The 22,865-nt window shown below is 45.9% G+C and overlaps 1 protein-coding gene across 1 annotated transcript in view; it reads right to left on the bottom strand.

The window, feature by feature from the left end:
- Positions 1-172: 172 nt before the first annotated feature.
- The window catches only part of LOC310789563 (calcineurin subunit B type 1), a 64,987-nt gene continuing 42,294 nt past the window's right edge, over positions 173-22,865 (bottom strand). Inside the window, exons 3-6 of the mRNA XM_083651202.1 lie at positions 19,013-19,189; positions 15,115-15,174; positions 12,531-12,715; positions 173-2,644 (exon numbers count right to left, since the gene is read on the bottom strand). Coding sequence (XP_083507328.1) covers positions 2,597-2,644; positions 12,531-12,715; positions 15,115-15,174; positions 19,013-19,189 — 470 coding nt within the window. The 3' untranslated portion in view covers positions 173-2,596. The remainder of the gene's footprint in view (positions 2,645-12,530; positions 12,716-15,114; positions 15,175-19,012; positions 19,190-22,865) is intronic.

The following is a 22,865-nucleotide window of genomic DNA, read 5'->3' as shown; positions in this document are numbered from 1 at the left end:
TAATGTGTATAATGTAAAAACTTGTCTATTAAAAAAAAAAAATCTCTGGCGGACCACCAGGTGCCTGGTCCAATGATCTAATCTAAAGTGTACAGGTACAGTATTTACTAATTTACACAGAGCAGAACTGAGGGTTGCCGATGAACCACTGAAAACCAATACTTTCAACATTTCAAAGTTTATTTAAATTTTTTTATTTTCATACAGTATCAAGTTTCCAACAGTCCCACAGCATAAGATGCAGCATGCAGAAAGAGGAAAAAAAAGGTTCTCAAACTTAAATTGTTTCAGATTTCCCCCACACAAACTTAAAAGAACCCAAATCCCTCAAGAGAAAAAAGTAGCACTTACGAACTAAAGCGCGGTCTGAACTATACAGAGAACAGAGAGCCAGAACTGCATTTAACAAATACTTATATACAAAAGAAAAAAAAGAAAAAAAAACATCAAATTTTCCCCTTTAAGCTGAGTACAGTGTGTGGCAGTTTGAGACAGGATCAGATATGCAACTTTTACTGGAATAGAAGCATCTCGCTGACCCGGGTAAAATACAAAAAGTTACATGTAGTTCAGTTCATTTGGATTACCTCTCATAATATGTGTACATTTACCAAAGTTTGGCAACATCCATATTGTATACCATTAAATTCTTAAATATATTAACATCACCATCCATGTGTAAACAAGAGGATTATTTCAAAAAATTGATCTACATGCACAACAAAAAAAAATATTTCCATGTCATGCAAGCACAGGAGGCCCAAGCCGTGCAGAGCTTTGGGATGGGGGGGGACACCAGGGCAGCTCCAGATTCACATCTCTGACTGAAAACTCCTGTTCAAACCAGCAGTCGCTCTCCAAAAAAAAGCTATCCCGATGCCATTATAGGAGGAAGCATTTTCCCTTGGAAATCAAAGTTTGGTTGTGTTTTTCTCCCTGCTCGTACTAGTGGGTGGGAGGTGGGAGGTGGGTAGGTAGGTGGGAGGGGGGGGGGGGGGGGGGGGGGGTTGAATGAGGTGATTATGATAGGAGAGGAAAAAAGTGGGAGAAGAAGCCAATTTTTGAAATGTACACGTTCAAAAAGGAAAAGAAAAAAAAACTAAAATATACAGTCTATCCCATTGCACAATGATCATGCCAACGCGTTTAAGATTTTTTAAGAGTGTTCCTGACCCGCCCTGCGCTGCACTGAGAAAGGTGTGAATTCAGAAGGGCTCATGTGAAGCAGAGGAGACACCTTCCCCCTCTTGCCGTTTAAGAAGATGAGCAAACATCGATAACCTAATATACACGTCGGTTTAAAGAAGAAAAAAAACAACGCTGCCTGCAGATAAGTCTCTGTTAAAGTCGCTATATATACTTTTTCAAACAGTATATATTCTTGCCAAAACTCACTCTCAAAGCTATTGTTCTTAGTTCTTAGGCAAGTCCACTGCGTCATCCAGCCTCTGTTCTTAATGTAATGGAGTCTTAATGACTGCACGGCCATTTTGTTTGTCAATGTGAGTGCGGAGCTGTTCTTTGCGTCGGGGATTGTCTTATGGATGCACACTGTTAAAATGTAAAAAAGGAGAGTAAACCACGTATTCTTTCGCAGCCACAAATGAGTTTTGCAAAGACATCACTTTCTTGGCATTCATTTATCTACTTATAATTTCATGAAAGGAAACAAAAAAAGGATAATCTCCAACAATATAAACATGTTTTTAAGTATATAAATAAAACTAGCACTCTTCTTACAAAAAGAAAAGAAAACTAAACATGAATTGCTTTGCTAAGTGTGACGGAAGCTTTACAGATGTAATCCCAAACTGCTCAAGTGGAAGCTAAAATGGAGGACAAAAAAATAAAAATAAATGAGAATATATAAAATTTTTGTTTTGCATCTAATATATATATCGTTGTGACTTCTTTGCGATCGTGCAGTTTGACGTGTCACAAACCAGTTTCTCCGAAGTAAACGACAGCAGTGATGACGGGTAATAACTTGGACTGGTTTGTGGATATGTTCTGGTTGGCACTTCATACCCTACTGTCTAGCTGTACTGAAATCAAGTGTCTCTATACTATACACTCCCCCCTCACGAGAGAAACATAGATATACTTGTTTTTCTTTAGAAAAGACGAGAACAAAAAATAAATATCAAAAAAAATTGACAGGGGTGGGAAAAAACTGAAAGAATGAATTATGAACAAGCCAACCAGCCTCTTCTCTTCACTGTCTCCCCCTCTCCCTCCCTCATCCAAAATCAGAGGTGCTCTTGCAAATGAGAAATAGCTTGTCCTTCAGTCTCTTAAAGTGCTACGACCGGGTTATTGAGAGGATTTACAGTTCAGTAACACTTCAAAGTTGGCTTCGCGAGGCCCGTGGTTTTGGAAAGAAAAAAAGAAAAGAAGTGGCTTCACAGAGAGAGAGAGAGAGAGAAAGAAAGAAGAGGAGAGAGAAAGAAAGAAAGAAAGAAAGAAGAGAGAGAGAATACTTCCATTGAGTTACACAGAGAGCGTTTTTTGCCGGACGTCTTGAGCAGATCTTCAGAGATGGTGGAGGAAGCGAGTGTCGAGGACGGAGGGGGGGATTCAGTGAGTGGAGGAGCGCTCACACGTCCACCACCATCTTTTTGTGTATATCCAGACCGCCGACCACCTGAGAGAGAGAGAGAGAGGCAGAACAATGTGCACAGGTTAATCCAGGTGCCGTTACTGGCAGCGGTGCAATACATGGCGGGTCAGCTAGGAGGCGTCTTGAGCAGGGTGGGCCATGGCCTCCATTGCCCCTCCTTCTGGCCGTGATGCCCTGAGATCCCTAAGGCCACTTTGGCAGTGCCCTGCTACCAGGGGTTGTCCTCTAAAAGTCGAATCATCAGTCAGGAGACGCGCGAGTCGACGGACATTCCTCAAGTCGAGGAAGTCGTTTTTTCCATTTAAATTCCAATCTTAAATTTCATTTGTTAATTGATTCTTGTTTAGATTTATTTAGCCATTCGTTTTTGAGAAATAAGCTAAAGAACTGTATAGCCTAGCCAACTATTTTCTTTTGTAGGAACTAGCTAGCAGCTAGCGGGTGTAGTTCGGTCAAAAGAAAATAGTTCCTACATGAAACTGCTCACAACAGACAAAGTCTGTGGATTATCTTGAGTAACCGGGTCATAATTTCTGGAAAGAGACAATGCTGTTGAGTTTTTCAAATGTATTTCTTTGGCACTTTGAGCACCACAAGCCGAGTGCCATCCAGTTCCATTGTATTGGAGAGAAGGCAGCCATCTCTACAGCCGATATCTCCAAAACTCAGGCAACTAACACAAAACGATATAGATGGATAAATAGCACTACAGGTGAGAGGAAAAATATGTATTTTGGATTTTAGGGTGAGCTGTCCCTTTAAAACAATCATTCACAGACCTGTGGTAAAGCCGTGTCTGTTTTGGGATTTTTTAAGTTCTTGCTCGGTGCAATCACTTTGAATCTAATCATGACATTTGAGAGTGCCAGTGTGTTGTTTCAGTACACTCATTTCTCACACATTTCTGCAGTCGTCCAGCAGCACTTGATCATAAAAAATACAACAAAACCCACGAGACACGCATACTCTTTTTTTCCTTTTACTACAACCGACCCTTTAATAAAGACCCCATTTTTATATTGACGGTGTTATTTTTACACCCTCTTTATTGCTATTTCTCTTCACGGAGCACATGCTCAGATCAGGAATGCTTTCAGCGATGCATAGCTGAATTCATATCAGATGTCACACCATCCTCTTTAGTGTGTGATGAACGCCATCGCTTTGTTGAAGACAGACATCAGATGTTCTTCTGAGCCATCTTGAAAATATACTCCCTCGAGGACGAGAGCCTATTTGGTTCAAGCCAAGGCTCCGGAGATGCCTCGTCGTGTCTGTCAAAGTTAGCTATCCTATATTATAATTATATATTATATAAATTATTATATATTATGCATCGCATATGTTTCATGTTACTGTAACTTGTTACAATGTTGTCTTGCATTGTCCCTGACAAATAAACAAATAAACAAATAAACAAATAAAAAATAACGGGTGTGTCTCAGAGTCAGGCGAGTTCCACTGGGGGCCTGCAGAGGGCGAACTGTACGGATGATCATGTTGTATTGATATGTTCAAGAAGGGAACGCTACTCATATGCTGAAGGAGATTTTTGCCCGGCTCTCTGATCTGAAAGGCCAGAACATTGTCACACAATGAAGGGGGGGGGGGGGTATCTGCAATCACATAATAGCAGTGTTGGCAGTTACTGTAATCTGATTACTTTTTTAGTAACTAAGTAATGTAAGTGTAATGTAATTATATTAGTTACTAATCCAAGTAACGCTGAGTTACTTTAGTTATGCAGAAAAACAAAAGAAAAACTCAGGAGAGACCATTGCTTTATATATATATAGGATATATATATATATATATATATATATATATAGTGTATCCCATCACCTCAGGTTTGAGAGGATGCAATGTTTACAGTTATGCCGTAATAAAGTGGATTCAGTTGTAAAAAGAGCTGGCTTGGTTGTACGTCACCTTTTCGGGGGTAAAAAAAAGAAAAAGAAGAAACGAAAAAGTAACTTAACATAACTAGTAATGTAACTAATTACTTTTGAAAAAGCAATCAATAAAGTCACTTGTATTACTTTCTTAAGGAGTAATCAGTAACTAATTACATTTCCCGAGTAACTTGCCCAACACTGCATAATAGTAATAAAATCTGGGTCTTGACTTGGATCAACGCCATTATAACCCAGATAGGATTTTCACTGGCTGGATGGCTCAGAAAATGCTGCAGCACAGTGGCAGTAAACCAGAAATCAGATTTGGTGAAGCGACCTTCACACGCGCTATCTGCAGTCATCTTGGCATTTGGTCACCAATGTCAGGCACGATGCCAGACACAAGGCTGGGGGCTTTTCTTTGACTGACCTAGAGTGAGAGCAGGCTAAGAGACTCAATAAGAAAATGAGAATAGATTAAAAAAGAGCATTCCCACTAACACCCCAGTCTGGCTTTCTCCAGCTGCCAAACAGCTCCAAAATTACCTCCTTTCCGTCTGTTAGCGACCTGGAAAAGATTACCCATGCTCTAATTCAAACTACACTCGACTGGCTCTGACTCCCTGTGCAGCTGAAATATATTGACCTGCTCTGACTCCCTGTACATCTGAAATATATTGACCTGCTCTGACTCCCTGGACAGCTAAAAGATATTGACCTGCTCCGACTCCCTGTGCAGCTGAATATATTGACCTGCTCTGACTCCCTGTGCAGCTGAAATATATTGACCTGCTCTGACTCCCTGTGCAGCTGAAATATATTAAGCTGCTCTGACTCCCTGTACAGCTGAAATATATTGACCTGCTCTGACTCCCTGTGCAGCTGAAATATATTGACCTGCTCTGACTCCCTGGACAGCTAAAAGATATTGACCTGCTCTGACTCCCTGTGCAGCTGAAATATATTAAGCTGCTCTGACTCCCTGTGCAGCTGAAATATATTAAGCTGCTCTGACTCCCTGTACAGCTGAAATATATTGACCTGCTCTGACTCCCTGTGCAGCTGAAATATATTGACCTGCTCTGACTCCCTGTGCAGCTGAAATATATTGACCTGCTCTGACTCCCTGTGCAGCTGAAATATATTGACCTGCTCTGACTCCCTGTGCAGCTGAAATATATTGACCTGCTCTGACTCCCTGTGCAGCTGAAATATACTGACCTGCTCTGACTCCCTGTACAGCTGAAATATACTGACTGCTCTGACTCCCTGTACATCTGAATATATTGACCTGCTCTGACTCCCTGTGCAGCTGAAATATATTGACCTGCTCTGACTCCCTGTGCAGCTGAATATATTGACCTGCTCTGACTCCCTGTGCAGCTGAAATATATTGACCTGCTCTGACTCCCTGTGCAGCTGAATATATTGACCTGCTCTGACTCCCTGTGCAGCTGAAATATACTGACTGCTCTGACTCCCTGTACATCTGAATATATTGACCTGCTCTGACTCCCTGTGCAGCTGAAATATATTGACCTGCTCTGACTCCCTGTACATCTGAATATATTGACCTGCTCTGACTCCCTGTACAGCTGAAATATATTAAGCTGCTCTGACTCCCTGTACAGCTGAAATATACTGACTGCTCTGACTCCCTGTACAGCTGAAATATATTAAGCTGCTCTGACTCCCTGTACAGCTGAAATATACTGACTGCTCTGACTCCCTGTACAGCTGAAATATACTGACTGCTCTGACTCCCTGTACAGCTGAAATATACTGACTGCTCTGACTCCCTGTACAGCTGAAATATATTAAGCTGCTCTGACTCCCTGTACAGCTGAAATATACTGACTGCTCTGACTCCCTGTGCAGCTGAAATATATTAAGCTGCTCTGACTCCCTGTACAGCTGAAACATACTGACTGCTCTGACTCCCTGTACAGCTGAAATATACTGACTGCTCTGACTCCCTGTGCAGCTGAATATATTGACCTGCTCTGACTCCCTGGGCAGCTGAATATATTGACCTGCTCTGACTCCATGTACAGCTGAAATATACTGACTGCTCTGACTACCTGTACATCTGAATATACTGACTGCTCTGACTCCCTGTACAGCTGAAATATACTGATGGTCTGACTCCCTGTCCAGCTGAAAGTTATTAACTGCTTTGACTCCCTGTAGAAAGACATTGACAAAAAAATCTGATTGCGATTTTTGTTGTTGTCCTAAATGTTTTTAGGTTTAGTTTAGTTTTCACTAAAAGTTGATTCATGGACACCTTGTTCAGAAACCCATTTTGGATGCTGTGTTTTTTAATTCCCATGCTCTGCGATTTTGTGTGTCCAGGAGCTCACACTGCAAATTAGATTTTTGGATTGGTTGCTCAGCTCTACCCGGTACTGATTCCATCTAAAGGCTCAAAGCTCACAGGCCCTGTGTCTCTTCGCTGGCTCTCTGTCAGCTTTACAGCACATTTTCAAATCTGGCTGACTGGCTACTAAACTCAGCATGGTCCTGCACCTCCGGCTATCTGGATTCATCTGTGCGGTCTTCAGGCTCACGGCCCAAATTAAACAGTGACCGTGCCTCTGCTGCTGCAGCCTCAACACACTGTGTGACTGTGCCTCTGATGCTGCAGCCCCAACAGACTGTGTGACTGTGCCTCTGATGCTGCAGCCCCAACAGACTGTGTGACTGTGCCTCTGATGCTGCAGCCCCAACACACTGTGTGACTGTGCCTCTGTTGCTGCAGCCTCAACAGACTGTGTGACTGTGCCTCTGATGCTGCAGCCTCAACACACTGTGTGACTGTGCCTCTGATGCTGCAGCCTCAACAGACTGTGTGACTGTGCCTCTGATGCTGCAGCCCCAACAGACTGTGTGACTGTGCTTCTGATGCTGCAGCCCCAACACACTGTGTGACTGTGCCTCTGATGCTGCAGCCCCAACACACTGTGTGACTGTGCCTCTGATGCTGCAGCCTCAACACACTGTGTGACTGTGCCTCTGATGCTGCAGCCTCAACACACTGTGTGACTGTGCCTCTGATGCTGCAGCCTCAACACACTGTGTGACTGTGCCTCTGATGCTGCAGCCTCAACAGACTGTGTGACTGTGCCTCTGATGCTGCAGCCCCAACAGACTGTGTGACTGTGCCTCTGATGCTGCAGCCTCAACACACTGTGTGACTGTGCCTCTGATGCTGCAGCCCCAACAGACTGTGTGACTGTGCCTCTGATGCTGCAGCCTCAACACACTGTGTGACTGTGCCTCTGATGCTGCAGCCCCAACACACTGTGTGACTGTGCCTCTGATGCTGCAGCCCCAACACACTGTGTGACTGTGCCTCTGATGCTGCAGCCTCAACACACTGTGTGACTGTGCCTCTGATGCTGCAGCCCCAACACACTGTGTGACTGTGCTTCTGATGCTGCAGCCCCAACAGACTGTGTGACTGTGCCTCTGATGCTGCAGCCCCAACACACTGTGTGACTGTGCCTCTGATGCTGCAGCCTCTACAGACTGTGTGACTGTGCCTCTGATGCTGCAGCCTCAACACACTGTGTGACTGTGCCTCTGATGCTGCAGCCCCAACACACTGTGTGACTGTGCCTCTGTTGCTGCAGCCCCAACAGACTGTGTGACTGTGCCTCTGATGCTGCAGCCCCAACACACTGTGTGACTGTGCCTCTGATGCTGCAGCCCCAACACACTGTGTGACTGTGCCTCTGATGCTGCAGCCCCAACACACTGTGTGACTGTGCCTCTAATGCTGCAGCCCCAACACACTGTGTGACTGTGCCTCTGATGCTGCAGCCTCAACACACTGTGTGACTGTGCCTCTGATGCTGCAGCCCCAACACACTGTGTGACTGTGCCTCTGATGCTGCAGCCCCAACACACTGTGTGACTGTGCCTCTGATGCTGCAGCCCCAACACACTGTGTGACTGTGCCTCTGATGCTGCAGCCCCAACACACTGTGTGACTGTGCCTCTGATGCTGCAGCCCCAACACACTGTGTGACTGTGCCTCTGATGCTGCAGCCCCAACACACTGTGTGACTGTGCCTCTGATGCTGCAGCCCCAACACACTGTGTGACTGTGCCTCTGATGCTGCAGCCCCAACAGACTGTGTGACTGTGCCTCTGATGCTGCAGCCCCAACACACTGTGTGACTGTGCCTCTGTTGCTGCAGCCCCAACACACTGTGTGACTGTGCCTCTGCTGCTGCAGCCCCAACAGACTGTGTGACTGTGCCTCTGATGCTGCAGCCCCAACAGACTGTGTGACTGTGCCTATGATGCTGCAGCCCCAACACACTGTGTGACTGTGCCTCTGATGCTGCAGCCCCAACAGACTGTGTGACTGTGCCTCTGATGCTGCAGCCCCAACAGACTGTGTGACTGTGCCTCTGATGCTGCAGCCCCAACACACTGTGTGACTGTGCCTCTGATGCTGCAGCCTCAACACACTGTGTGACTGTGCCTCTGATGCTGCAGCCTCAACAGACTGTGTGACTGTGCCTCTGATGCTGCAGCCTCAACACACTGTGTGACTGTGCCTCTGATGCTGCAGCCTCAACAGACTGTGCGACTGTGCCTCTGATGCTGCAGCCTCAACACACTGTGTGACTGTGCCTCTGATGCTGCAGCCTCAACAGACTGTGTGACTGTGCCTCTGATGCTGCAGCCTCAACACACTGTGTGACTGTGCCTCTGATGCTGCAGCCTCAACAGACTGTGCGACTGTGCCTCTGATGCTGCAGCCTCAACACACTGTGTGACTGTGCCTCTGATGCTGCAGCCTCAACACACTGTGTGACTGTGCCTCTGATGCTGCAGCCTCAACAGACTGTGTGACTGTGCCTCTGATGCTGCAGCCTCAACACACTGTGTGACTGTGCCTCTGATGCTGCAGCCTCAACAGACTGTGTGACTGTGCCTCTGATGCTGCAGCCTCAACACACTGTGTGACTGTGCCTCTGATGCTGCAGCCTCAACACACTGTGTGACTGTGCCTCTGATGCTGCAGCCTCAACACACTGTGTGACTGTGCCTCTGATGCTGCAGCCTCAACAGTCTGTGTGACTGTGCCTCTGATGCTGCAGCCTCAACAGACTGTGTGACTGTGCCTCTGATGCTGCAGCCTCAACACACTGTGTGACTGTGCCTCTGATGCTGCAGCCTCAACACACTGTGTGACTGTGCCTCTGATGCTGCAGCCTCAACAGTCTGTGTGACTGTGCCTCTGATGCTGCAGCCTCAACAGACTGTGTGACTGTGCCTCTGATGCTGCAGCCTCAACACACTGTGTGACTGTGCCTCTGATGCTGCAGCCTCAACAGACTGTGTGACTGTGCCTCTGATGCTGCAGCCTCAACACACTGTGTGACTGTGCCTCTGATGCTGCAGCCCCAACAGACTGTGTGACTGTGCCTCTGATGCTGCAGCCCCAACAGACTGTGTGACTGTGCCTGGTTGGCTTGGTTGTGTTTGTCTTGACTCTGACTCAATGACTACGTTTACATGCACACAATATTCTTAAAAATTCTTATTCTTATCCTGAAAAAGACAATATTCTGACTAATCTGTTTACATGGCTAATGAAAATGAATATTCCACTAAAATTCCTGTTTACATGCAGCCCCATGTTCCATCATCCTATGGCTACATTCATTCATTCATCCATTCACTCACTCACTCACTCATTCATCTTAATCTGCCCCCCGATGGCTGTTATGGTGCATGAACATCCAAACACACCATTTACAAACAACCCATTTCGCTAAACGAGCCAGCTGGCAATCTAGTTTTTTCCCTATTCTTACCAGCATCATCTGGTCCATTTGAGGAGATTGCCACTTAAAAGGTTGGCATAGCGATATTTGCTCATATCCAAAGGCCTGTTATCCACGTCTGTCATAGCCTATTAAGCCTAATGGTTCAAAGTAGGTGTGGTTCTCCTTCCGACCAGAAATGTGGACTCTTCCTTTGGGCATGCATGCATCTCTGGCTACTGTAGATGGCTTGTTTACAAAGCACATATTAATACTGTACATATTTACTGTAGCTGAGCGTCAACAGGCAAGAGGCTGTGTGTGATTGAATCGCATATTCCGAATGCGCTGTATACATGTCCAAAGAATCCTCCTAAAACCCGAATAATATCGGCATATCCCACATGCCTTAATCGGAAAACGGTAAATTCTGAACGAGGCCTAATTCGGAAGATCCAACATGCGGTTTATATGACAATATCAGATTGACGTGAAATATTAGTGCACGTAAACACACTCGCTGAAGGCGGTCTTCTTTACAACAGACGTTCCTACACAGCAGAGCAGCTTCCCTGTCATTAAGCTTTTACACAGTGTCCCCATTTGCTCCCAATGACTTCCCCCCTGCAGTCATACAGCAGAGCCACTCAGGCTGAAAACTCATCTCGTCCAAGAACATTAACCCTGAATCATCTCCACTCTCCCATCTGACTCCCCTATACTCACCCGGCTCTGCTGGCTCCAATACACTCTTAAGGTCCTTACACATCGAGAGCGAATATACGGCATGAAATTGCGATGCGAGTTTTGACCCACCTGTCAATCACAGCCACAGACGTGTACACGTCGGAAGCGAATTTCTGAAAAATTGACCGTGGTTCGAAAAAATAAACGGCGCGATAACGCTCAGCGAAACTTCGCCGTTGGTATGCACGGTTGCATTGACTGATATAGGTTCGGAAAATATTATTTGACGTGCGAATTGATCGCACGAAAAAAACGCTCCCGATGTGTAAGGACCGGAAACAATCTTTTCTACCTCGGTTTGCTTTTCTTTATCATCTCATCTATCATCCTGCTTCAGCGCTGTACCAGAGATTTTCATCCGCCATTTATTTTCCCATAGACATTTCGTAAAATGCTTATAAAAATAGTTTTACTTGTTCAAACCAAACGGATCAGATATATTTAGAGACAGGAGAGACCGCATAACATTTCACTCGGACCAAAACGTAAAAAAATAATAATGCAGATTTAAATAAAATCTTTTTTCGATGTAGTTTTTTTTAAAGTTTTGGTCCGAGTGAAATGTTCTATGCTCTCTCCCGATTCTAAATATAGCTGAACCGTTTGGTTTGACGAAGTAAAACTATTTTTCATAAACATTTTAAGAAATGTCTATGGGAAAATAAATGGCGGATGAAATTCTCTGGTACAGTGCTGAAGCAGGAAGTTGGCGGTCACTTTGCTTCTCTATAATACAGCCACGTTTGTCGCATGTAGCCAGAGCTCCCCAGCCTGTTGACAAGGCACTTCCATGCGAGGTGTGAAATTCTAACTCAGTGCTGTGAACCCGAAGCAAAACTGGGTTTGTGGTTCCACAGTTCTCCGCCCTTTTGACACGAGCCGTCAGACCTTCGACTCCGCCCACTCCAGACATGTCATGGGTCTAGACAGGCCTTCCACTCTGCCCACTCCACCGAGTCGGCTGCTTCTGGGTCTGACATGGTGACATGCAACAGCCATTTCTCATATTGAAAGAAGGACTTGTCCAATGAGCGCCGAGGGGGCCTAACGATTAGCCAATCGGTGTCAATAAACAGCGCGACAGGCTGGACTAACGCAGTTATCAAGCACGTCGCACCACCTAACGATGGCGACTGCGATAGACACGGCTATCGAGGCCGTTTTAAACAGTTTAAAAAGTACCAATTACTTTGAAACTCGAACAGCACTCTGATTTGAAAACATTTATTCAAAGGGGAGATCTTTTTTTTGTTTGTTCCCCCCAATGGATTATATTCAGGTGGATAACGTTGTTGGTCTCTAGTGTTTGGTTAGGACATTTCCCTGGGGGATTTCCCCTATGGAAATCGGTTACAGTGGCGGACAATGTCAGACTGAAGATCAGGAAATGGAGTGTAACAAGTTGACAATTCATTCTGATAGCAGGCTAAAAATGTCCCTCACTGGCGCCTGGAAAACCCCCCTGAGGGGAGTTGGACTTACTGCACAGAACTCTTCGAAGGATATCCTGCCGTCTCCGTCCTTGTCTGCATTGATGATGGTCTTGTCGACGATCTGCTGCAGCTGCGTGTCCTTCAGGTTGTTGCCCACCATCATCTTCAGCACCTGGAAGAGCTCGCCGTTGGAGATGTAGCCGTCCTTGTCCATGTCGTAGATCCTGAAGGCGACTGGAGCGCCGCCGAGTGGTGACGAGAGGGAAGGACAAGCAGAGGCAGACGAGCGTCAATCAGTCCAACTCACCCGGCTCCCAAGTTAAAGGGCCTCTTTGCCGATTTTCCACCCGCTTTGTATCGTTCCAATGTCAGTATATGAACAACGTTTCACTTTCCTCCCATGTTGCACCGAGAGCTCCCTGTACGCTTGCCGGCACAAAGTCAGGTGGCCGGTGGACTTTTACCAGCTTGTATGGCTCTGAGGCACCATACAAAAATGAGTACAATCCGTGGTTTGAACATACAGCCGGCAAAAGTCCACCGGATGACGCGTTTTGCGTCAACCGCCGAGCTTCCTGCCGACAAATGAACAGGGAACTCTCAGTGCAATCAACATGGAGGGGAGTTTAAACATTGTTCATTTGCATAAACTCGTGACATTGGAATGGTGAGCCAAAGTGAGCGTCACTTCCTGCCTTTCTCTCGGTACCAGCGTACCAAAAATAATGAATGGGGGTGAACGGCGAGAGACGATACTTTTTTGATCCAGTTTGAATTGTGCCACGGGCGGGGTACACGTGTGAATTTTGTCAATTTAAAAGGTAACTGTGCATGTCAAGAAAGTCGCAGTTTGTTCTGAAAGGGAAACGTAAGGTTTAGTTTTGTCAATCAACTACGTGTCGCACAATATACGTCACACCATCAACAACGTGGACTGGCGGGGGAGACGTCACTTATGCGACTGGTTGTGCGTAGTCTTTCTGATTTATAACTTATAGTGCCACAGTTTTACCACAAACTGCCACTTTCTTGACTTGCAGAGTTATCTTTTACACTGACAAACATGATATATGGGTACCTCGTGGCACAATTCAAACGGGTTCAAAAAAGTAACGTCTGTCTCGTTTTTTCAGATGCCAGAGAAAGGCAGGAAGTGACGTTCACTTTGGCTCTCTATGATACAAAGCCGGCTAAAAACCTGCAAAGTCTTGAAGTGAAGACAGCCACCAAGCCCCAAATATTAGTAAATCAATAAGGGTCACCCACCACTAGGGCTGCAACTAACAATTATTTTCATTATCGATTAATCTAACGTAAAAAAATAAAAAGATAAATCATTTAGTCTATAATGTGTCAAAAATAATGACAAATGCCCATCACAAGTTACCAAAGTCCAAAGTGATTCTTAAATGTCTTACCTAGTCTGACCAGCAGCTAACAAAAAAAGTCTTAATTTTATAATTATATGAAATGGAGAAAGGGCATTTGTGAGCTTTGTGATGCAGTAACCAGCAATGTTTGGTTTTTTTTTTTTTTACTTACGATTAAACAATTGAATGCCGTGGTTATACAGAGACTTTGGTCTTTGCCTGCTCTAAAATCCTCTCCCTGCTGACCACCACCATAGATCTGATCATGATATCTAAAATCTTGTCCCTGCTGACCACCACCATAGATCTGATCATGAGATCATGAGATCTAAAATCTTGTCCCTGCTGACCACCACCATATATCTGATCATGAGTCTACACAAAGCAGTAAACCTCTCTAAACTAAACTTCTATAAACTTTTCTTACAGTATCTTCAAGGTTATCCCCATATGGCAGCTCACTCCTGCACACCGTCGTCTTCATTATTTCGAGACACAACGTTTCGGTCACATGACCTTTTGTCAGGAATCTCGGCCACTTGCCCCGAAACGTTGTGTGTTGAAATGAAATCCTTGTTAGTGTGGAGTCTACACAGACACACGGTGGTGGGGCGACGACGACATTTCTTAGTCAAATCACTTTGAAGAACGTTAACTAAGCACATTTTAAACTAAACCTCGAAGGGACAGTTTTGCGTCCAGGAATTAAGCCCATTTCCAATAGATGTCTCCATTGAATTTTGTCTTAAATCTAGGACTAGACTTAATCTCTGTACGCAAAACCAGCCCCTAAATCTGCTCTTGTGTCTCTCTCTCTTGGATGTTTCACACAGCTGATTCTAGAGAGAAAATCGCACTGAAAACGGGTTCGTTTTAATACTTTTGTCCAGCAAAAAGTCTTCTTTGAAGGAAATAATTTTTCGTTTACTAGCCCTTGGGCAGGTGAGCCAGAAAGTTAATCTCGGACATGTTGCAGCAATAAGACTTTGAAGTGAGTAGTTAAGAAAAGTAGTGAAGATGTGACTTGCTTGGCCCACAGCAGGTCTTCTTTGGTTGAGACAGCAGGCAGATGGAACACAGAACAGGGGAGACACAGGAGAGAAAGCTCCGGAAGGACTCAGTCCCCGACCAGCAAAGACGCATGTGGCTGCAGAGGTGGAGAGCGGGCGGGGCTGGGGTCCAGACCGGCCCGCTAGCGCCACCTCTGGCCACATGTGCTTTTTAAGGAGTAAAGAGTGGCTGGAGATCTGTAGCTCTACTTACACCGAAGCTTCTGTTCCTTGTCCCCCTTGACGCTGAACTGTGAGACTCCCTCGATGAACTCTGGGAGAGGAGAGCAACAGTCAGTGCTGTGGCCTCGCAAAACTGCTTTTTGTTTTGGTGTGATTTGCCTTTTGTTGACATTTTAAGTTATCATTTATTTATCCCCGTGGGGGAAATTCATCCTCTGCATTTGACCCATCTTCTACTAGGAACCTTCGTAGAACTAGGACAGGGGTGCCCAACCAGTCGATCGCGGTCTACTGGTCGACCGTGGACTGACCTCAGGTCGATCGCGAGGGGTGTCAAAAATCGATTATTATTATTATTACTTTTTCTTTTTTATAATCAAATAAAATATAATGGAAGTACATGCAGTTGTTTATTTTAATTATGGATCATAATACAATGCACTTTTTATTTTAAAAGTAGCCACACAGTGAGAAAAAAGAAAGTGAGAAAAAATAAATCATGTATTGGGGAAAAAAAGTGATGCATCGATTTAAGATGCATCGAGATGCATCGAAAATCGTAATCGAATCGTAGCCCTCTGAATCGTAATCAAATCGAATCGTGAGGCCAGTGAAGATTCACAGTCCTAATGTCAAGTGGTTGTGGGACAACGAGAAAGTGTTGTGAGGTTAGTTACTGCAGGCTGGAAACGATGTGTGTGCGTTTGCGATGTTGAAACTGGACTGGTAGATCTGGCTACTTGAAAAGTAGATCTTGGGTCAAAAAAGGTTGGGCACCCCTGAACTAGGAGCAGTGGGCAGCCGCAGTGCAGCGCCCGGGGACCAACTCCCGTTCTTTTGCCAGTGCCTTGGTCAGGAGCACTGACAGGAGTATTATGGAATTAACCCTAACATACATGTATTTTGGTGGTGGGAGGAAACCGGAGCACCCGGAGAAAACCCACACGAACACGGGGAGAACATGCAAACTCCACACAGAAAGGACCTGGGACGGACCGGGGTTCGAACCTGGGGACCTTCTTGCTGTGAGGCAACAGTGCTAACCACTGAGCCACCGTCCATGATGACGTATGATGAGGAAAGCATTGACTGAATTTCACCATATTGGCTTGATATTCATTTGCCTATTTAGGGAGTTTGAAGGCAATTTGACATGTTGGTAGGGCTGGGCGAGAATTCAAGATTATAGATTAGTCTTTCAAATCACACCTAATATTACCATCCGGTTCAATGAGACGAAGATTAATTTGATTATTTAACGTGATTTTGCATACAATATGATGTGTATTGCTATTGAGAAAAATCCTTATGATTATCGTGATATTAATTTCAACCATATCGCCCAGGCCTGCATGTTGGCATGTGGGATGCCAGATTAAGGGTATGACTCCTGGTCACTGCACTAGTGCCTCCTCTGGTCAGTCGGGGCGCCTGTTCAGCGAGGAGTGGAACTGGGGGGAATAACGTGATCCTCCCTTCGCTACGCCCTGCCGGGGAAACTCCTTGCTGTCAGGTGAAAAGAAGCGGCTGGTGGAGGAAAGCATGTGCTAGTCTACAGCTCTCCCCGGATCGGCAGAGGGGGGTAGAGCAACGACCGGGACAGCAGGGGAAGTTGGCGAAGAAAATGGGAGGGGGAGGGGAGGGGTATAGTTTCACATAAACTCTGGCCTACTGCAGCAAGATTTATGTTTTAAACTTGCATTTTAAAATGAACAAAGAAGACATTCTCGAAGCGGAATGTTTTAAACCTTTTAAACACAGGTGCAAGCAAAACACTAATGAGGGTTTCAAACTTCCATGATTGGAATTTGGATTGGAAACCCACATTAGTGTTTTGCTTGCACGTGTGTTTATTCTGCCTTTTCGACACAAAATGGCCCCTGTGAAAAGGGTCTATTCCCATTTCTTTTCCACACCTCAATTTCTTGACTGGTGGTGAAAGTCTTCAATATGGACGTATGCTGATGAGAGTTGCGAAGCAATTTTACGCAGCAATAAATATCCCCATATGTGAAATTAAAGTGAGTCATCAAGATTTGTAGCCCTTTTTTTGCACTTAGATTTGCACTTTTGATCCAAATCTCTGCAAGAATTACAAATTGTTGCTTCTCCATGATTTTCAACACTTACATAGGAACTCTGGCTACGTGACGGAATTTCAATTTTATTGCGATGACTTTATTGTGAAACTAAACAATATTGACCCCCCGCGCGCCCCTCTTTGTGAAGCATTCAGAGTTTGAGAGAGAAGAGACACCGCCGGGTCCAAAAGTCCCTGGTTAACGAGACGTGTTCCCGTTACGCACGCAGGGTAATTAATGTCTGCTCAGCCTGGAGAACAATAGGCTAACTGTTTTACAACACCTATCACTCGATATGTGTTTTACAGCAGTCATCACACTCAGGGTTGGGCTCAATTCAGGAAGTGGATTGTCGTCACCGCTTCTTCGCAGTATCTCTGCTCTTTTAATGACTTTGAGAATGAGGCGTCTGTCATAATCATGGGAAATCCATTTATCGGCTTGAATCCGTTGTTGCAATAAAGGTCAAAGGTCAAATCATTTCTCAAACACACCACTCCATCATCTGCCTAGCTGGAGGGAAAAAAAAGGCATAAGACATAAACGTACGAGTTAAAAGCACAGATATGTATAGTGCCATGAACCCACTAAAACATTTCACAAATCTGGGTTTCTAGGCTGGACACCAAAAAAACTACAACCTGAGCTGCTAAAATCTATTTAAAGCAGCTACGAGGAGCTTTCATTCTGTGTTGATTCTAGCGCCCCCCTGTGGACAAAGGCGGTAGAGGGCGACCCGCTTACAGGCGTTTAGAACAGCTACTGTATATACAAATCACCAATCTCCTCGCGGATGGTCTCCTTTCCTGATGTAGGTAAGATGTAAGGCATCAGTATTACATCTAGACCACAGCATGTGAGCGGAGTGGAGCGGTGATAGTTACCGCTCCTCGCTCACGGAGCGGCTCTTTCCACCCGCCCCAGTGCTCACAGCCGCTCCGCTCCAGACCGCTCCATACAGATTTCACCTGCTCGCAATCCCCGCTCCGCTCCGCTCGAAAGAATAAAAAAGATCAAAAGGCCAGGGTGTTTTAATTTGCGTTTAAACGCCTGGGCAATGGGCATTGCTCACTACACATAACATGAGCTCAGCAGAGTCGGCTGCATGTTCGTTTCTCTTCCTTCTCGTCTCGCAGCGGCTGGCAAGAAAATAGTGGGCGTGCACATGGCCACGCACCGACGCATTCTGATTCGAACATGTGATCGAAACTGGAGCGGGACTGAGCGGGCGATCGGTGCCGCTCCAACTTTTGCTCCGGTACCACTCTGGTCCCCGCTCACCGCTCAAGCCAAAATCCCCCCCGCTCCGCTCCCCACTCGCTCCACTCACATGCTCTGATTTAGACTGTTTCATAACCAGTTCAAAGTTCCTCATAGCTGCTTTAAATCGATATATCGATATCGATATACTATAAAAAAATCTTTATAGAAATCCCGTATATAATAGAGAATATTAACTAGAAATGAACAATGGGAAGATACAGCAAAATCATCAAAGAAAACACATTTTTAATACATCTTATTATTCTGCATATTAATTCGGAACCTATTTAAACTCAGATGTATGTGTAAAAAAGAATGCTAAATGACACACACGAGTGCATCAACCAGTGAATTAACCAAAGTCAAAGCATTTTCAGTGTACGATGACACTGTGTAAGTATGATGAAGTTGTGATCAATGTTTAGACCTACAGTAGCACACTAACGCAGTGTTAAGGGTGTGTACTACAGTAGCGCAGTGTTAAGGGTGTTTACTTACAAACACATTTCCAGTCACTTAGTAGACTGGAATACGGCTGTAAAAAAGTAAAGCGGTTGCCCCATACCAGCGGCGGGTTTTGCCCACCTTTGAAGTCCACCTCTCCGTTCCCGTCCGTGTCGAAGATGTCGATGACCCTCTGCACCAGCGGGTTCTGTTGCAGCTCCGGCAGCGACATGAACTCCTCCACGCTCAGGGAGCCCGAGTTATCTAGGTCGAGTTTCTTAAACCTCTTCCCTAGCCTCTTTATCTCATCAGCATCGACTGCAGGAAGAGAGACAGAGAGAGAGAGAGAGAGAGAGAGAGAGAGGGAGAGAGAGAGAGGGAGAGAGACAGAGAGAGAGAGAGGGAGAGAGAGAGAGACAGAGAGAGAGAGAGAGACAGAGAGAGAGAGAGGGAGAGAGAGACAGAGAGAGAGACAGAGAGAGAGAGAGAGAGAGAGAGAGAGAGAGGGAGAGAGAGAGAGGGAGAGAGACAGAGAGAGAGAGAGGGAGAGAGAGAGAGACAGAGAGAGAGACAGAGACAGAGAGAGAGAGAGGGAGAGAGAGAGAGAGAGAGAGAGACAGAGAGAGAGAGAGGGAGAGAGAGACAGAGAGAGAGACAGGAAGAGGAAGAGAGACACAGAGAAGAGCAGGAGGTTATGGATGAGACGTTGACATTTTGGGCGTTTAGCCGGCGTTCTTTAGCCACGGCAGCGTTCGTTCGGCGAACGCGCGCAGCAGAACGCAAAAACACATTGCAAAAAAAAAAAACGCACAAAGGTGCGTGCAAGGGTTGGAGGAGGCATGGCGCCCTGACAACACACCTGCAGGTGGCGCCCTGACAACACGCCTGCAGGTGGCGCCCTGAGAACACGCCTGCAGGTGGCGCCCTGACAACACGCCTGCAGGTGGCGCCCTGACAACACGCCAGCAGGTGGCGCCCTGACAACACGCCTGCAGGTGGCGCCCTGACAACATGCCTGCAGGTGGCGCCCTCCGATCTGACAACACGCCTGCAGGTGGTGCCCTGACAACACGCCTGCAGGTGGCGCCCTGACAACATGCCTGCAGGTGGCGCCCTCCGATCTGACAACACGCCTGCAGGTGGTGCCCTGACAACATGCCTGCAGGTGGCGCCCTCCGATCTGACAACACGCCTGCAGGTGGCGCCCTGACAACACGCCTGCAGGTGGCGCCCTGACAACATGCCTGCAGGTGGCGCCCTCCGATCTGACAACACGCCTGCAGGTGGTGCCCTGACAACATGCCTGCAGGTGGCGCCCTCCGATCTGACAACACGCCTGCAGGTGGCGCCCTGACAACACGCCTGCAGGTGGCGCCCTCCGATCTGACAACACGCCTGCAGGTGGCGCCCCACGATCTGACAACACACCTGCAGACCCAGAACGATCACACTGGAGAGAATTGCAAGGGAAAGAAGAAATATTAGACCATGGAAAGATAGTAGGGGGCCTTTTCTTTAGAAGAAGGGAAGCCAGGAACAGCTGGAGTGAATTGCTATAGCTCACCTATGGGCAAAACATTCTGATAAGCGAAGCTGGTGGATATGTATTTATGCCAGGTAAGCATACTGAGATATCCTCACTTGCACCTGCATGAAATGTACTCATAAATTACAGCATCCCAGCCGTCGCACAAGTAGGTCAAGGACGCCACTTCCGGGTCTGCACACGCCCTGAGCTCACCCCACCGAGCTCGCAGACCTACCGTGATGTTCTCGTCTTCATGCAGACAGACCTGAGCAAGGAGCACCGCTATTCAAATAGGAACGTTCAGTTGGCCATCGTGCTACGCAGCCGGCAGCAAGGAGTGTAAGGTCACACACACAGCCTGATAACACACACACGGCTGTGACCCGACGTGACACGGAGGAGCCGGGGGCAGTGAGAGCGGAGGAGACAACCTCACAACATTTTGTACAGGGACCAGTCAAAAGTCAAAAGACACATGCTTCTTTGTTTTGACTATTTTTCCACATTTTAGAATCATATTAAAGACGTGAAGAAGTGGTAAATGGCGCAAAAAGTGTTCAGCAAATCCAAACGATCTTCTATTTTAGATTTGTTAAAGTAGCCACGGCGCGCGTTGCCTTCAATGCCTTGCTGGAAAGCCAAATGCCTTGGAAAGAAATTTGGACATCAGCTTCACTAGTAATATTTTGTCTAACAAACTCCTTTCAAGCATTGTTTAGCTAGCAGAAGCCTTTAGATCAAAATGGCTTTGAGACGATATAAAAACATAGTAAACCACACAGGTGGGACAGAGAGAGATAGAACTTCTGCAAACTTACAGCATTTGTTGCCTGCCGTTTTCCAGGCAGAGACTCTGTTCTTTCGTTCCCCTGCCATCACTGACGGCCCTAGCTTGGTGGCCCGCCTGCTGAACAACGAAGGGGGCAATCCAGAAGCAATAACATAGCCACAGTTGTTAATTAGGCTACTAATTAACAACGGTCACGTGACCTCATGGGGCCAACCGCAAACGACTGCTGGGCGCTGTGGCTCCGCCCCTAATCTGGCCTCCTAATGAAGGTGACCTATTAATCTATTAATCTTCCTGCATAGTAAATGGAGGGCGGAGGGGTGACAGATTTACAAGACTATTCAGTTCATGTGTGGCGGCTGATTTATGGAAATGACAGAGAAAAGATAAGATGCAGAAACCACGAAGAGAGAGACGCTGCGTTCAGGTTCCGTCAGATTTATTGTAAATGTGTGCTGCAAAACTATGGAAAAACCTCCTCGAGTCGTGGTCGGTCAAATGTGGCCGTTTTTCAGTGTCAACGACGACTTCACCAAAGCGATGATAAGGTTTGATCAAGATTTGAACGTTTAATGTTTCCTCATTCATCTTTATTGTGGAACATTAGTAACAGCCATTGCTCAATTTTGACTGGCTGTTAAAAAAAGATCGCCTATCTAATCTAAAGTACTATGAAATAAAGAAAGTAATAAAAAAATGTTCAATCATAGCTCACTTTAAACATACATCTGCTATTTTTACCCCCCCCCCCCCCCTCTTCCAGGATTTCAAAAAAAAAATTTGCACATAAAACTTGAATCTGTCCAAAAGCACACAGACACACACATACATATTGCTAATACTGTATTTGCCACAGGATTTCTGCCGCTCGGTGTGAGTTGTCAGAGCCGAGCACACAGCTGTCCTCTCCAACACAAAACACTTCCTTATCGGCAGCCTCCTGTTTCCTGTTCACAGCCAGAGGACAGCCTGGCAGCCCTGGCTCAGAGCGGCTCGCTTTGAACATGCAGCATCAGTCCTGCACTGGCAGTTGGCATACTGGTTTTTTTTTTTTTTTTTTTTTTTTTTTTACATGGTTTACTGTAGGCTTGGGCAGTATTAAGGTATTACCAGGGTAAGGTAAGGTACACCAGGGTATTTAGAAATCCCGACGGTATGATTTTCAATACCTTCAAAAAAGGGGTTTCTATCTTTTTGGTTCAGCCAAGTGTCTTTGCCGATGCTGGGCTTAGCCTTAGTCACATAATCTCCTCTCACGGGTTTTCCTATCACAGCTATGCCGACGACACTCAACGCTTTCTTTCTTTTCCCCCTGACGATACCCAAATTGAGGCACGCCTAGCCGCGTGTCTCAAAGACATTGTAACCTGGATGACCGCACATCATCTAAAACTCAATCTCGACAAAACAGAACTTCTTTTCATCCCCGGTAAAAACTGCCCTCTCACAGACCTTTCCATCACCATAGACAATACCACTGTACGGCCATCAAAAACTGTCAAAAACCTAGGTGTCATTATAGATAATCAGCTTTCAACCTCATCTTTCATTTCTGCAACCGCCCGCTCATGTAGGTTCCAACTATACAACATCAGAAAAATCAGAAAATTTCTCACTAGGGAGGCAACTCAACTACTGGTACAGGCACTTGTTCTTTCCCGCCTTGATTACTGCAA

The sequence above is a fragment of the Poromitra crassiceps genome, assembly GCF_964638095.1.
Source record: "Poromitra crassiceps genome assembly, chromosome: 14".
Lineage (NCBI taxonomy): Eukaryota > Metazoa > Chordata > Actinopteri > Beryciformes > Melamphaidae > Poromitra > Poromitra crassiceps.
Note: the sequence above shows the minus strand (reverse complement) of the source record. Positions and strands in the feature narration are given on the sequence as shown.